This window comes from Typopeltis vanoorti, chromosome 10 (assembly GCF_054136105.1).
Source record: "Typopeltis vanoorti isolate ZY-2024b chromosome 10, IOZ_Tvanoo_1.0, whole genome shotgun sequence".
In the NCBI taxonomy this organism is placed as follows: Eukaryota; Metazoa; Arthropoda; class Arachnida; order Uropygi; family Thelyphonidae; genus Typopeltis; species Typopeltis vanoorti.
The window spans coordinates 87833-104512 of NC_143558.1; the positions used below are offsets into that span (position 1 = coordinate 87833).

General features: G+C 39.7%; 1 protein-coding gene across 1 annotated transcript in view; it reads right to left on the minus strand.

Moving 5' to 3' along the window:
• LOC150102122 (decapping and exoribonuclease protein-like) overlaps positions 1-16680 on the minus strand; it is an 83660-nt gene that overhangs the window by 58576 nt on the left and 8404 nt on the right. Inside the window, exon 2 of the mRNA XM_090399807.1 lies at positions 9959-10182. Coding sequence (XP_090255933.1) covers positions 9959-10182 — 224 coding nt within the window. The remainder of the gene's footprint in view (positions 1-9958; positions 10183-16680) is intronic.

The following is a 16680-nucleotide window of genomic DNA, read 5'->3' on the forward strand; positions in this document are numbered from 1 at the left end:
GACAGCATATATCAGAATTTCTGAACACAAGGACTACATCCGTTTTCACAAGTACAGCCATTCTGGTCTTGCAGACCATGCTCTGGATACACGCCACAGAATACAGGAAGAAAGCTACAGTAATACACCGTAGCAAATACAAATTCGAAAGACTATTTATGGAATCAGTCACAGCCCTAAGAAACTCTCCAAACCTCAACAAATTTGGATGTATGCGACTGCCCCAAATTTGGGAGGCTTACATCAGCAGACCTTCAGCCCAATGGCTAAGAACCCCTACTTAGCCTGCTAGAGGGCACCATCAGGACTTTTAGGAGAATAATAGCTTCATCTCTTGATTCTCAGTTACCGTGTTGTAGTGCCTACGTGCACGTGCCTTTTTTTGTAAGTTACTTTTGAAAATGGCAATGTGACGTTGCCGAAATATCGGAAATATTTATTGAAGTGTAATTTAATTTATATTCGTATCTACGTTGTTCAATTCCTTAAGTAATTTAATAAAGAAAATGATATAGTTAGTGCAATAGAATGTGAAGGTATAGTGCGTTCAGGGAGGATAAAGAGAAAATAATAGGGTAGCGGTATTATTGACAATAACCAAAGAACTGCAACCAAAGAGAATAGAAAAGCAAGACAGAAATTTTTCTCCCTTGCTTTTCTGCAAGACAGGAAAAAAAAAAAAAAAAAAAAAAACATTTGAGGCTATCTGGTATGAGATACAGACCAGCAGAACAAAATATACAGATGCTGCTATAGATAAGGGATGGAAAAAATGATGGAGATATTATGCATAGGCAAATGGTCTCGACAAATGGAGGACAGGTAATTATTATGAGGTATTTACTAATGGAACATAAATTGGAAGGAGGAGAGAGGACACATGGAAGTACGGAAATGGAATTTATGCAGTTATTAAGGGATAATTACCTGAGATAGCATGTAATGGAATATACTATGGGTTCGAGAGTGCTTGACCTAGTAATTGCTGGTAAGTATGACAAGCTTAGGAGATTGCTTGGTTCAGTGTCATGGCATGTAAAACTGCAAGGGCTGGATGTTGATAGTGCATGGGAAGCGATAATGGAGCATTTGAAGGTGGTGATGGCTGACTGTATATCTAAAGTCCGGATAGTAAATCAAATAGGGGTTAAATGGATGAAGAACACCATTAAACTTGAGCTACAAAAAAAGAAACAACTGTGAGGGAATTTAAGGAGAAAAGTGATCTGCAGGCCCACGAACAGTATAAAGCACAGGCCAGAAGAGAAACAAGCGTGGTAAGAAAAGCAAAAGTGGATTATGAAAGGAAGTTAGCCACGCCTAAAGAGAATCCCAAACAGTTTTTTCGATATTGGCTGTAAGTAACAGATAAAATGTATACAGCAGAATGATTTTAAGGAATGCCGATGGTAACGGAATCAGTAGATATAGTGGAATTACTGAGCGAGCACTTTGCAAGATTATCCAGGTGGTGATATTACAGGAAGGAATGAAGGAACCAATAGCTTATACGGGGATTGAAGTGAATGAAATGGAGGTGAATAGTATATTACAAAACCTTAATGTGAATACATCTGTGGGATTGGATGGTATACCAGCTCATGTCGTAAGTGAAGCAGCTAAAGAATTGTTAGTGCCCTTGACCATTCTGTTTAATTTGAGTCTTGGGTCTGGGTTAGTCCAGGGGTAGAAAGAGGGGAAAATAGTTCCACTGCATAAAGGAGGTTCCAAGACTGCTGTTGCAAATTACTGACTGATCAGCAAATCAGGAGTCGTTGTCAAGCTTTTGGAGAAAGTAGTCAAGAGAAAAATACAGGAATGGATGGATGAAAATGGGATACTGTATGGGGGACAGCATGGTTTTGTGAAGGGGAGATTATGCCTCAATAACTTGCTCAAGTTTTATAACACAGTGACAGTTGAACTGGATAAGGGTAATGGGTTTACAGTGATACTGCTGGACCTTGCTAAGGCCTTTGGCAGGATACCACATGGAATTCAAATCAGTAAACTGCAGCATATCAGGATGGATATAGGGTTGGCGAGATGGATAGGAGGGTGGTTGATGGAGAGATACCAGAGAGTAGTTTATTCAGGAGTAGAGTCCAAAAGATGGCCTGTGTCTAGTGATGTGCCGCAGGGTTATCTTCTTGGACCACTACTATTTAATTTGTTCATTAGCAATATAGGAAAGGATCTGAGAGGAACTGTTCATTTGTTTGCTGATGATGCAACGTTGGGTAGGGCAATAGTGACTGCACATGTCAAAATTTTGCTGGGATCATTTGGATAGATTGGAGGCCTGGGCTAAGGAGAATGGATGTCAATTTAATGTGGCAAAGTGTAAGGTTATGCATTTTGGGGTGAAAAGATTGGCAGCAGTATACCACAGTGATGGAACTGTACTCCAGGAGATTGATGAGGCCAGGGATTTGGGAGTGTTGGTGCATAGGGAGTTGAAGTTTAGGGGGCACATTGCGAAAGTGGCTAAATCAGCTCATCAAATCACTTGGTTACTGAAGAATACTTTGACGAGCAGAGACAAGCAAGTTATTGTTCCTCTGTATTGAGCCTCGATAAGACCCCATCTTGACTACTGTGACCAGATCTGGGCACCAGGGTTTCTTCTTGATGTAGAGGATCCAGAGGCAAGTGACCAAGATGATATGGTCTATGTAATTAACCTTATGGTCTATGGAATTAACCTTATGAGAACAGGTTGAAGATTTGTGGGTTGCAGAAATTGGTTGATAGGTAGAAAAGGGGTGATATGATTGAGACATTCAAATTACTGAAAGGTTTCCTATAAGATTAATTCAGAGGATATTTTTCAGGATAGGACTGGTGGAGGGAGGACTAGGAGCCATCCATCGAAACTGGGCAAGAGTGTGGTTAGCAAGAGTGTTAGAACTAGGTTTTTTCTTGGATAGTGGTAAATGAGTGGAATAAGTTGCCAGAGTCTGTTGTGGGTGCCATGACTGTGAATGAGTTCAAGGCAAAGTATGATAAATACTGTGTGGACGTTGAATAGTCGTTCTTGACATGATATTTAGGGCCCCCCCCCCCCTCGATGAGTCTAAGGACTCCTTGGAGTTGCCCGTAATAATAATAATCAAAACACTTTCCTGCAAGATGTAGATGTACTTAGTCTTCAAACCATTATATCAAATTTCACTCAATCAAAATAGACAACAGAACCCACAAACATACAGACCAGCTGAAATTTCAAATGATAATGTTCACACAGCTCTAGTCATTAAAGGAATATCTAAATCTGACAACCTGAACAGCAGCAATGGCGATCTAGAAGAAAAGTCTATTATATCAATCAGTCCTCCAAGTCATACAAATACACTTAAAACTAGGAAGCAACCTGCATCTCAACCATTAAACTATATTATAGCATCACAGAAGATTCCAGTAAAATCATTTTGGAAATAGCAAAACACTACAAAACATACAGCTCCAGAGAAACAATTCCTGAAATCCTCACAGGAACAATCTCTTGCATAGCACAGAACAGTCCAGAAAACCTATTACACCTAAAAAGCCAAAAACAGCAAGTAAATCATAAAAGAAGAAATTCCATGCCATATTCTTCTAAGTATTCTGAGATCAATTCAAATCAATTCTAAAAATGTCCGATGGACTTCCACAATCTCACTACTTAAATCTTACTGAAGCTCACACTGCCTACTGTTACTGGCCACTACTAAGTTTACTTAGGAAGATCAACACGCAACCTATACTTAAAACTCTCATTCACATCATTGCAAAATAGTCAAAATGAAAACTCAGCACTAAGGCAACTTTGACAAGGAAAAAGTCTGACAGAGTAGAGCAGGAAAAAGAATTCACGAGAACATTTGGATATGGACATTTTAGCAAAATACTAGCAGTGGTGGTGGTGGTGGTGGTAGTGGCCACCACCACGGTGGTGTGGTGGAGATGGAGAGTTGTACAATAGGTGTCCTCACACGATGAGTCTTCACACTCCTTGGAGGTGTCACAATGATAATAATAATTATTATTCAGACAAGCAGTCTATTATACAAGGAAACACTTCTGCATAAAAATAAACAACTGGCTCACCCATAAGTTACTGGACTTTCAACTGATGAATAAGTGATTTAGCAAGGATGTCCTCTTTCTCTGGAGAAATGTATATGCTAGCCATTGAGCCATTTTAGGAGGGGGGTGGATTACATACAGTAGATTCCAGTTAAATGAGACATGTTGGTAGGACTACTTAGATAGGCTTATACGTTGGTAACACGACTATTAACTTATTTCAGGAAATTACAATGTATACTGGAATATTAATTAAAAGAAACTTTAATAAATACTTCCTATATTTCAGCAATGTCACATTGCCATCTTCATGGGAACATAAAACTATGACATGTGCGCACAGGCACTACAAAGAGCAAATGAGGCAGAAGAGAGAACTAAAGTTGTTCCTAGAGTCCTAAAGGTACTGGGCTGAAGTTCTCATGATGTAAGCTTTCCAAATTTGGGGCAGTTTCATGCACCCAAATTTGTTGAGGTTTGAAAGTGTTTTAGAGCTGAGGCCGATTTCATGAACAATCTTACAGGGGTACATTGAAGGAGCCTCTCATAGACTGTGTTATATACAAAGGCGATCACTCAAAAACCACAATCAGGCGTTCCCTGGGCAACATTGAAACTCAACGTTGGCTAATCCTTCAGCTACCGGAACAATCATGCGAACAATAAATCAGCCTTCTTCAAGGCTAGCTTTTAAGACGACTTAAATAAATATTGAAGGACTGTCATCCGAAAAGGAAGTTTTATTAGCAGACGTGTGATACACGCAAATGTGATGTTTTAGTTATCCAGGAGACACATCAAGGGGTAAACACAGCAGTAGACCAAAAATTCATGGCATGAAATTAGATAGCTGAGAGACCACACAAGCAATATGGTAGTGTTATATTTGCTAAACCAGACTTGGATATTAAATCTATACATATGACATCCCATAATAATATAGAGATATTAACCATTGAGATCAAGTCCTGCACAATCACATCGGTATATAGGGCACCTAATAAAGATTTCATCTTCAAAGAACCTGCCAACTTTATCGCCCAGAAGGTTAAAATAATACTCTGAGACTTTAATTGTCAGAGTTTAACATGGGGCTACAAAACGACCGACAGGAATGGTGCTAAGCTGGAAAATTGGGCTGAGAGAGAAGGACTGAAGCTGATCCACAATCCCAAGTTAAGACCATCATTCAATAGTGGAAGAAGAGGCTATAATCCAGATAACATCTTTATCAGTGAACAAGTAGCCGTGCAAACAATGAAGATAGTAGAAGAGCCGATACCAAGAACTCAGCACAGACCTGTTACTTTTGAAGTCAGGGCTGTTATCAATCCAGAGATAGTACCTTTTAAGCGACGGTTTAATTTTAAAAAAGTAAGATGAGACAGATTTGTGAAGGAACACGATCAGACAGTAAACACTCTTGAAGCGGATCCAAATAACTATGAAGAGTTCGTGAATACCATCAAAATAATATCTCGGCGGCACATACCACGAGGGTGCAGAACTCAATATATTGCTGAGTTTAATGAAGACCAGACGGAACAACTAAAAGAATATAAAATCAGATATGACAAGGATCCTTTTGCTGTAGACACAATTGAGGCAGGCAAAAAACTGATGGACAAACTCACGGATTGTAGAAAGAAGAGATGGATGAAGCTATTGCAGGATTTGGATATGAAACAGAACAGCAGACGAGCATGGAAACTGGTGAAGAATTTAAGCAACGATCCAACTAAAACTCCAGTTTAAGTAACAGATGTCGCCTAACCAGATTGCTTACCAGCAATTATCGAATGGCAGGACAGACAAGAAGATACTGAAAACCAATCTTACGTGCATTAAAGAAGCTGAGAATAATTCATTAGCCTCTCCGTTCTCCGAAGAAAACTAAGAAGAGCTATAAGCCACCTGAAAGAGAATAGAGCTGCTGGCCCAGACGACATTAGGACAGAACAGATAAAGCGTTTCGGTACGGTAACCATCCAATGGCTGGTGAAATTGATGAATAGGTGTGTAGAATCTCTTCAGTTGGCCAAATTATGCAGGAAAGCTGAAGTGGTAGTTTTACTTAAACCAGGAAAGGAACCTACAGAGTCGAAGAATTTTCATCCTGTTTCTCTCCTCTGCCACTTGTATAAAGCTTTTGAACGAATGATTCTAGAAAGAATAGCAGCAAACATTGACGAGAAACTTATACCCGAGCAAGCCGGTTTCCGTCCCGGAAAGTCCTGCTGTGGCCAAATTCTGAATCTCACGCAGCACATCGAAGATGGTTATGAGAAGAAGCTTGTGACTGGAGCAGGTTTTATTGATCTTTCAGCAGCATAAGGCATTAATCACAAGAAACTGCTGGTCAAGCTGAACCAAATAATGAAAGATTTTCACTTCATGAATGTAGTTAAAACCATGCTCCAGAATCGATTATTCTACGTAACTTTGCGAGGAAAGAAGATCAGATGGAGAAATCAGAAGAATGGCTTACCTCAAGGCAGCATATTGGCCCCGATGCTCTACAATATTTATACTAATGATCAGCCAACCCACCCAAGTGAGGAGGTTTATCTATGCCAATGACACAGCTATATACAGTCAAGCAAGGAGTTTTGAAGAACTTGAGAAGAGGTTGACAGAAGCCTTAGAAATACTCTCCAATTACTATGAGACCAATTGCCTGAAGCCTAACCCACACAAGACTCAGGTTTACACTCTCCATCTGAGCAACAGGGAAGCAAAACGCCAGTTAAACATTGTCTGGAGAGGAAAACGCCTCGAACACTGCAGCAACTCCAAATATCTTGGAGTTAAGCTGAATCGTATCTTGTCATATAAGGTACATTGCCAGGAACTAAAAGGAAAAATCTATGCAAGAAATAACATCATAAGAAAAATGACCGGCACGACATGGGGAGCTCAACAGGAGGTACTTCGCTTGACAGCTTTGGCATTGTGTTTTGCTGCAGGGGAGTACACTATCCCAGTGTGGGAGACATCCGCCCATTCGAAACTCATGGATGTGGCTTTAAATGATACCATTACGATCATAACCAGATGCCTAAGCCCAACCCCAGTCAACAAGCTGTATCCCTTAGCAGGCATAGCGCCACCGGGCATAAGATGTCAAGCGGCCAGTGAGATGAAGAAAAAAAGCAGATGACGGACGAAAGACATACAATGTACGGCCATATTATCACGGCTTCTCGACTCAAATCGAGGCATAGTTTTATGCAAAGAACTAAACCATTGATCCACAAACCTGAGGAGCGATGCCTTGTTTTCTATGGAGGGAATCGGTTCAACTTCAAGAAGCCCCCATAATTAAGGAAGAGTTAACTAAGGGATATCACCTACCCTATAACACCTGGAGGACTTTGAACTGTCTTAGAGTGGAAGTGTCCAGATGCAGAAGTAACCTGATGAAATGGGGTTATGCAGATGATGACAGCTATGACTGCGGAGATATCCAAATTGACGAACATCTTTTATGTTGCCCAGATCTAATCGATGTGTGCTCCATGGATGACATTCTGACAGTCAATGACAAGGCGATACAAGCCGCTGTTTTTTGGATGGAGAGGATATGATTGGTGTTCCGGACTCGGAGTGTAAAGTAACAATCTTACATATTTAAATTTGCTGCAGTGTAGTAACGTGGCTTTCTTCCAGCATATTCTGTGGCGGGTATCCAGAGCATAGTCTGAAAGACCAGAGTGGCTGTATTGGTGAAACTGGATGTAGTCTTTGTGTTCCGATATCCTGACATTTGCTGTCCTACCTGTTTGGCCTGTATACTCCAGGCAGGTGTAGGGAAAGTGGCTGGTCTTTGGTGGAGCGGATAAGGGATACCAATTTCTTATATGATTTCTAACAAGAAGTCAGGTCATATTTTTTTAAGATTCTGGTTAACTTTTCAGAGGTGCCCTGGATATAGAGATGGTGATGGATTTAGTGTAATCTTTGTTATGAAGTGTGTGTGTGGGGGGGGGAAATTGTGGTTAATTGGTTTTAATATCTTTTGGATTTTTTGGGGGTTGTAGCCATTGGCTAAGAATGCATTCTGGATGGGGTTTAGTTCAGTGGTTAGGGCATTGTCATCTGAACAGATTAATTTTGCCCTGTTATATAGGGATTTTATAACCCCATATTGTTGTGGAGGGGGGAATTGCTGGTGATGTATCTGCCAATATGGGTAGGTTTTCTGTAAACAGAGAAACCCAAGGATCCATCAGGCTGGCAAGTAATTAGATGTGTAGGAAAGGGAGACTACCGTTTTCTTCTTTTTCCAAGGTGAACTGGATTCTGGGGTGTTGGTTGTTTAAGTGTGTTACAAAGGAGTGGAGTGTATCTGAGCAATGTGGCCAAAGGGCGAACACATCATCAACGTAGCGTAGCCAAACTGTGGGTTTATGTGGGGCTGAGCTTAAAATTTCTCTTCAAAAGTCTCCATAAAGAAGTTGGCCACGAGTGGGAAGAGTGGTGAACTCATGCCTATCCCCTCTATCTGTTTGTAGAATTTTCCTTGCCAAATGAAATAGCCTGAGTTCATTGTGAACTGAAATAGGGCTGAGATATCGGGGGAAAATTTAGCTTGGATTAGCTCTACTTTCCTTGAGTGGGACATTTGTGAATAGGGAGGAGACGTCAAAACTGACCATTACGTCAGTGTGTTAGAGTGAGAGGTTTTCTATACTGGCTTTGAAGTGGGCTGAGTTTTTTATGTGATGGTGTGTTGCCAATATAGTGTGTGAGCACTTTGGCTAAATGTTTGGCAAATTTGTATGTGGGGAATCAATGCCATCCACTATGGGACGTAATAGCACATTTTGTTTATGTATTTTTGGAAGTCCATACATTCGAGGGGGGAGGGGATCTAGAGTTAAAAGGTTTTAGTTTGTTAACTTTCACAGGCCAAGAAGTCATCTTCTTAAGCAGCCTTTGGAGTGTTCTAATTTGGGAGCTGGTGGGATCTTATTCAATACTGAGGCAGGTAGTCTGATCTAACAATAAAATATTAAACTTATATCCGACAAATCTCTGAAAAGTTAATGAAAATCTTAAAAAAATATGACCTGACTTCTTGTCGCAAACCATATAAGAAATTGGCATCCCTTATCTGCTCCACCAAAGACCAGCCACTTTCTCGACCTGCCTGGAGTATACCAGGTCCATTGCAGCTGTAAACTGTCCTACTTTGCAGTCCTACAAACAGGCAGGACAGCAAATGTCAGGATATCGGAACACAAGGATTACATCTGGTCTCACCAATACAGCCACTCTGGGGCTTGCAGACCATGCTCTGTATACCCACCACAGAATACGCTGGAAGAAAGCAACATTACTACACCGCAGCAAATTTAAATACGAAAGATTGTTCATGGAATCAGCCTCAGCTCTAAAAAAACTTTCCAAACCTCAACAAATTCGAATGCATGAAACTGTCGCAAATTTGGAAAGCTTGCATCATGAGAACTTCAGCACAACTGCCAAGACAACCTAATATAGTCCGCTAGGAGCACCTTTTGGACTCTAGGAACAACGTTAGTTCTCTCTTCTGCCTCATTTGCACTTTATAGTGCCTGCATGCACATGTCATAGTTTTATATTCCCATGAAGATGGCGATGTGGCATTGCCGAAATATAGGAAATATTTATTAAAGTTTCTTTTAATTAACATTCGAGTATATGTTGTAATTTCCTGAAATAATTTAATTGTTGGTGGGACTAGAACATTTTGGTCAATAGTGACTGCCCCACAAGCTCTGCCATTATTCAAACAGATATTGTCAATAAATAGTTTTTTTTTTTTTTTGCAGGAGGTTCACTAACTGCAAGAAATGATACACATAGTTTAGTGATTAATTAAATTTTATTCTTGGTAACTTACCTGCAGCCATATATTGCTCAAATTTATAGCCCCATGAACACATTAGAAGGTCCCGTTCAGTCATTTTCTGTCTCCTTTCCACGTCTTTTTGGGTATCAAATGCACATAAGTAGATTGTACCTTTAAATTTTGTTGCACATATTAGCCAATCATTTTGATTTTCATAAGGAGTGCACAAAATTTGTGTGAGAAGGCCACGGAAACAGATAAAATCAGTGTTTAAGCTGAAATAAAAATAAAATTATGAACACTTCATCAATTTAAGGTCTCATTTCAAATTTGTTTATTTTGTTTTATGTTTTTTTTTTCATTGATGACCATCAGACAAAATACAGAAATATCATTAAGACAATAAATCATATTTAGATGTAGTTTTGAATATAAAGGTCTCTAAGTGGTCAATGTCCCACTCACTAATCAACAAACTGAATCCCACCAATATATATATATATATATATATTAATTTTCAAATTTTATTTGATCCATACATGAAAGGCTACAAAACCAATAACACATTAGTGCCATGTGTGGGCAAGTGAAAGAGAAGAAAGGAATCTGTTCCCATTTTGCTTGAACAGCTGAAAGTTATAATCTATGAGGAAGGCAAAGTGGGAGAGACTTCCAAAGAACAGAAGTAGATGGAATGAAAGAGGAGACAGTGAAAGTGATTCAGTGAGTTTCAAGATGGGCTGTAAAAGGGTTAACAGTGGCTCTTGTAATGATTTTGGAGATGTTTGTGCAGATTTGGGATTTGTATAGAGTTAGCAGCTATGAAGTAGCAACCTGAGCAAAAAAAAAAAAAGTACATCAAGTTTTATTGCAGCTGCAGAAGCTATAGCTGAAATGTGTTTGTGCTCAGGAAAGATTGAAGATGAAGATTTTTATAAGAAGGGAAATCTGATCATGTCTGGATACCTCAGTATAAGGTAAGAGAAGGGATATGTGCTCTTTCTTGTGAGAGATCAGAGAGGACTGAGTTTCGGTGGCACTAAAAGCTACAATGTTATCCTTGCCCCATTGGAATAAAGCTAGGCAATCAGAGTTCACAGGTCATGGTGGATCTTGAGGATTTAATACTTGAGCACTACAATGTTTGTCAAATGAAAAGGGGAAATGGAGTGTACTGTTATCAGCACAAAGTCACAGATAGGATTGAAAGTCTATAAGAGCAGGTCATTTATATACAAAAGGAAGAGAATGGGTTAAAAAAAAAATTGTACCCCGGGATACTCCTGCATTGGTGCAGAAATCGGAGGAGAGGAAACCATCTGCCATGGCACGTAGTGAGCAACCTGTGAAAAAGTTGGCAATCTAGTTGCAGTGTGTGGAAGTAGATCATAGGATGGCATTTTGTTAAGTAGGTCCATGTGCCAAACACAATCAAATGCCCTTTGAAATGTCAACAGCAACACGTGACTTTCTCCAAATTTTTCCATGATTGAGTACACAGGTGAGCGGTAAAAGCAAGATCAGCTGTGGATCGTGAGTGACAGAATCGGTACTGCTGGTTGCTGATTAATTTGAAGGTATCTCTAGGTGGTTCAAGAGTTGGTTGTTGATGACCTTCTCCATAATTTTAGAAAGAATAGAAGTGAGGGAAATTGGATGATTGTTTGACTTTTATCGCTGTTCTTTGGGATGGGCTGGATGTGGACCAGTTTCCATATTGTAGGGTAGAGAATAGATTGAATCAACAATACGGGATAGGTGTTGGTTCTGGGACACAAGTTTTTGACACAATAGGTGGGATGCCATCAGAACCAGATGCCTTGTGTTTGGGTTATTAAGGATTCTTTGCATTTCTGTTTGGAGGAAGACTATGTGTGACATGGAGACGGCTGTTTTTGGTGGAGTGGAGAGAACTTTGCCAAGGTCATCAACGCAGGAATTGGAAGAGAAAACTGATGCCAGTAAGTCAGCCTTGTCTTTAGGTGAGGTAACTATGGTATCATCTGGATGTGAGAGTGGTTTAAACCTAGGTGGGCAGAAGTTGCACCCAATGGCCAAGGCAAGGAACCAAAAAGGAGCGATTGCCATTTGGACATGAGACGAGTTTGCAGCATTTGACACTTTCGAAGAATGACTTAAACTTTCTAATGATTCTTTTACAACTGTTGTGAGCTGCAGTATAGGCAGAGTGAGCAGCTGGAGTTTTGATCTTGAGCCTTTCATGGTATGCAGAGGTTTTTCTTTTATTGATTTGGCACACTTTCTTGAGAACCAAGGCTTATGGTGGCTGAGAATTCAGTGTGGAATAAGAGATGAGTCTTCATTCCTGTGAATAACATTTCTATTATTCAGTCAGAGCAGGCGTTTGGATCAGAAGGACTGAAGTAGTGGTCAGTCCATGGGAAGGAGGAATAGAAGTCACAGAGGTCATCCCATTTGACACTTTGAATTGGTGGGTGAAGGTTGATTTGTGGCAAAAGAGACTTTTATGAGGTGGTAATTAATCGAGTTACCAAGAGGAGAACTGACATCCACAATACTTGGAAGGATGGGGGGGGGGGGTTGTTAGGAAGAGATCAAGTGTATTGGAGTACCAGAGTACCTTGGTAGGGGGATTTATGATCTGTGTAGGTCATTGCTGATGAAAACACCTCAGCATCCCTGTCTGCTTGATCAGTGAAACTGGGAAGCCCTCTTATGAGTTATAGATGCTGAAGTCCCGGAAAAGGATGACCTCACTATTGGGGTATTTCGACTGCAGGAAGTGAAGCTTTAGATAGAGATAGCTGAAGAGGTCAGAGTGGGTAACAGAGTTTGGAGAGTATATGAAAGGGCCATATAGCTCAGTAGAAGTGCCATTTGCACTCTACGGTGCTTGACCGCACGAAGAAAGGATTTGGTGGTTCAAATCTAGTCGCCGACTAGAAGAAATAAATTTTTCTAAGCTTTTTTCAACCGGTTCCCCAGTTAGTCGATCTCTGGCACAGGCTAGCGGGTTTTTTCTCGTGTAAACTTGAGTTTTTCATCCTGTAAACTCAAGAAAATCGACTGTCGAATCCACACTATTTTCAGATATTAAAAATATTGTGTTAGGGACCACGAGATGGCGGGCACTAGCTTGCCGCCTTCTTCACTGCATACCGATGAATCAGTGATAGCCTTGGGCCAGCTATCTCTCTGATTGGCTACCAGTGGAGATTGAACTGCCCACTCAGTCTCCAAAAGTTAGATAGGGTTAAACGGCCCTGCCTACTCCCTATATGGGAACAAATAGGCATTAGCTCATGAGCTGATAAAAGCAAAATCCATTTTCGATGTTTGCTTATAACTTGAGAACGAATTGACTGATTTTGATGATTTCTTCACCAATTGATAGAGGATTCCAAAAGATGGTTTATGGGCATTTTCATTGATATACAGCTCCAGATTATGGAGCAGCAATTTTTTTTTTTTTAACCTCCCTCCACAGCCTGTATTGCAGTTTAACAATATCTGACCATTATTTTGTGATCAGATATTGTTAAATTCTATTGTTAGATATTGTGATATTATCTGTGGCCAGATATTGTTACATTTCTTAAATACTCTTAGCACACACCCATGGTACTACTAATTAAACTATCAATGCTAATGCATGATCAGCTTACAACCTTTCATGTGTGGGAATAGTAAAAAAAATAAAGTGGTGTAGGGTGTAAACTGAGCCTCTCATAAGCCAAACTGATCAACTCACTTTCTGTAAATTTCTCAATTTTAGCTACCCAAGCATATGATTAGGATTTAACCTTTCAGAAACCAAATAACTCACCTACATCTTAAATAATACACACACAAATATTAGATAGTGAATTTCAAACTAAATTTTAAAGAATATTTATAACATCATACATTAATTTCTTTTTATTTCATGAAGTTGGTCAGTTTTGCTTCTGAGCAGCACAATTTCTGAACAAATTACACTTCACCTGAACAATGTTAAAATAACAGACTATGAGAGCTGGTACTTTAAAATATTTAAATCTAGGTATGAAATTCATAAGTTCATTTCCAGATAGGTGTTCACTGGACTGTTTTCTTTAATTTGTTCAAGAGTGAACAGATAGTTTATTTTTTTCTTTTTTCAATAATCATGCAAGGGCACTGTGCTTGCATGGAATGCTTATGGATGAAGTTATTTTGAAAAACCAGGAAATGGTATAAATGTACTGTTTTGCAGTATAAAACTCAGATAAACTATTATATGCCACATGTTCAGTTTATTTTATTTGAATAATGTAATTAACATATTTAAGGTACTATTACTCCAACTGCAAATCTGTACTAAGAGATCTCCTTTGCAAAGTCAGCATATCACAGGTTGCCATTTCCTTTATCCATCTCAGTTGTCACTTTATTATAAAAAAAGTATGCACATTTCTAAGATCAGACTCATCCTAAGACAGACTAATTAGTAAGACAGTAATATAATTACAGCATTTGATTTAAAAATAAATATATATATATTTATATATAAAGTTCACAACCATATACAATTCCTAGGTGTGTACAAAATCACGTGATTGCGGAAAATCATACTATGGCCAAACGGGAAAATCCATCCTCCTACGTCTCGAAGAACACCGAAGAGACATTGCTTACAAAAGAACCAGAGCTAGTGCCCTCTCAAGCCATGTCCTGTTTTCAGTAAACACAAATAATGAAGGCTGCCAACATGAGATAAACTGGACAACAACTTCAAACCTTCACATATGTCACGACGAGGTAGAACACCGCATAGTCAAGTCTAAAGAAACTGTAATGGACCCTCTCCATATAAACAGTAACCTCAGCTACAATTTACCGGACTCATTCAGCTCTGCTGTCAGATACTGGCACACTCATGAAGCCACATGCGCACAGGTGTCTAACAATAGAACTTGAACTTGGACTGTAGCTCCAGTTCAAAGTTAACTATAGTTTATAGTTGAATTTATAGTTTTATAGTGACTCAATGCTTCTTTATAGTGTTTCTTATTAGCTTTCTATGTTCTCTCACGCCTGAAAACGTCAGCCACTCCAATGAAACATGTTGCGTAATTAATAAATTTAAACGTTTGTTCTAATTCTTGGATCTCAGTCAGTACAAAAAAGTATGAACATATCCCAATTCCGAGTTAATACAACAAATCATCATATATATTGATATATATATATCAATGCTAATGCATGATCAGCTTATAACCTTTCATGTGTGGGAATAATAATAAAAAAAATAAAGTGGTGTAGGGTGTAAACTGAGCCTCTCATAAGCCAAACTGATCAACTCACTTTCTGTAAATTTCTCAATTATTTGATATAAAAAAAAAAATAATAAAAAAATAAAAAAAAAATATATATATATATATATATATATATATATATATTTTATTAAATAATGAATACCTTCTTCCAGCACCAAGAAGTCCATAAGTATACTTAGTACAAGGATACACTAGAACAAAGGTCTCTCTGATTGACTTCTTTATAGTCTCAGCAGACCTATTTCTCTCAGTGTTGGATGTTCGTGTGAGAAGAGGGGCAGAACTGTCAACTGACCACCACCTTGTTGTGTGCACTCTACGGCTTCAGAAACCAGATGCTACCATCAACGCTGGTAGGCCTAAGCAGCTATACCGCGTGAAATGGGAGACATTGTAAAATGAGGCTGTGAGGAAGAATTTTGCAGATGACATTTCCTCCAGGTTCAAAGAGATTCCCAAGCATACTGCAGATGTTGAGGAGGAATGGAAGCTGTTCAGAACAGCTGTCACTGCGTCTGCACTCTCATGGTGTGGCAGAAAGCGGCTTGGCATGGCAACGGGCAGTGAGAAAAGGACACCTTGGTGGAACCAAGAAGTCCAAAAAACTGTCCGAGCAAAAAAAGGGGGTCCTACCTAACATGGCTTAGAGTCAGGTCACCTGAGATGCGTTTGCAGTATGCTGAGGCACGAAAAGCTGCTGCTAAGGCAGTAAAGCAGAAGGCTTGGGAATCCTTTGGAGAAAGATTAGACTCATCCTATGCAAATGCAAACAAAGTATTCTGGCAGACCATCCATTGCCTATGAGGGAGGAAATCGTGCACAGCAAGGACAATTAAGACCTCTGATGGTGCACTTTTAACAACCAAGAAGGATATCCTCCACAGATCGAGGGAATACTTTGAGAGCCATCTTAACCCGGGTGGACCAGCAGTTGTGGACATCCAAGAAGTACAGATCAGGGCAATGACTAGTCTCACAGCAGAAGAGATCCATTTAGCAATAAAATCACTAAAATCGGGCAAGGCTGCTGGCGATGATGAAATTCGGCTTGAAATGCTAAAAGCCTTAAATTGAGACGGCGTTCTCTGGCTGACTCGAGTGTGTTAGGCTGCTTAGATATCTGGGCGAGCACCAAAGCAATGGCAGATAGGCAAAATAATACCAGTCTTTAAGAAGGGAGACCAGAAGGATTGCAATAACTATCGTAGCATCTCTCTCTGCTCAGCCTGCCTGGGTAAAGTGTATGCTAGTTGCTTGGAAAGACGGTGCAGGAGCATAGTTGAGTCAAAGTTCCAGGAAGAACAATGTGGCTTTCGTCCTGGTAGAAGCACAACTGATCAAATCTTCACTTTAAGGCAAGTCTTTGAGAAATCTTGGGAATATGCCAAGAATGTCTACACATGTTTTGTGGACTTGGAGAAGGCATATGACCGGGTTCCTCAGGATAAGCTTTGGCAAGTAGTACAGGAGTGGATGGTCAACTATTAGCTGCCA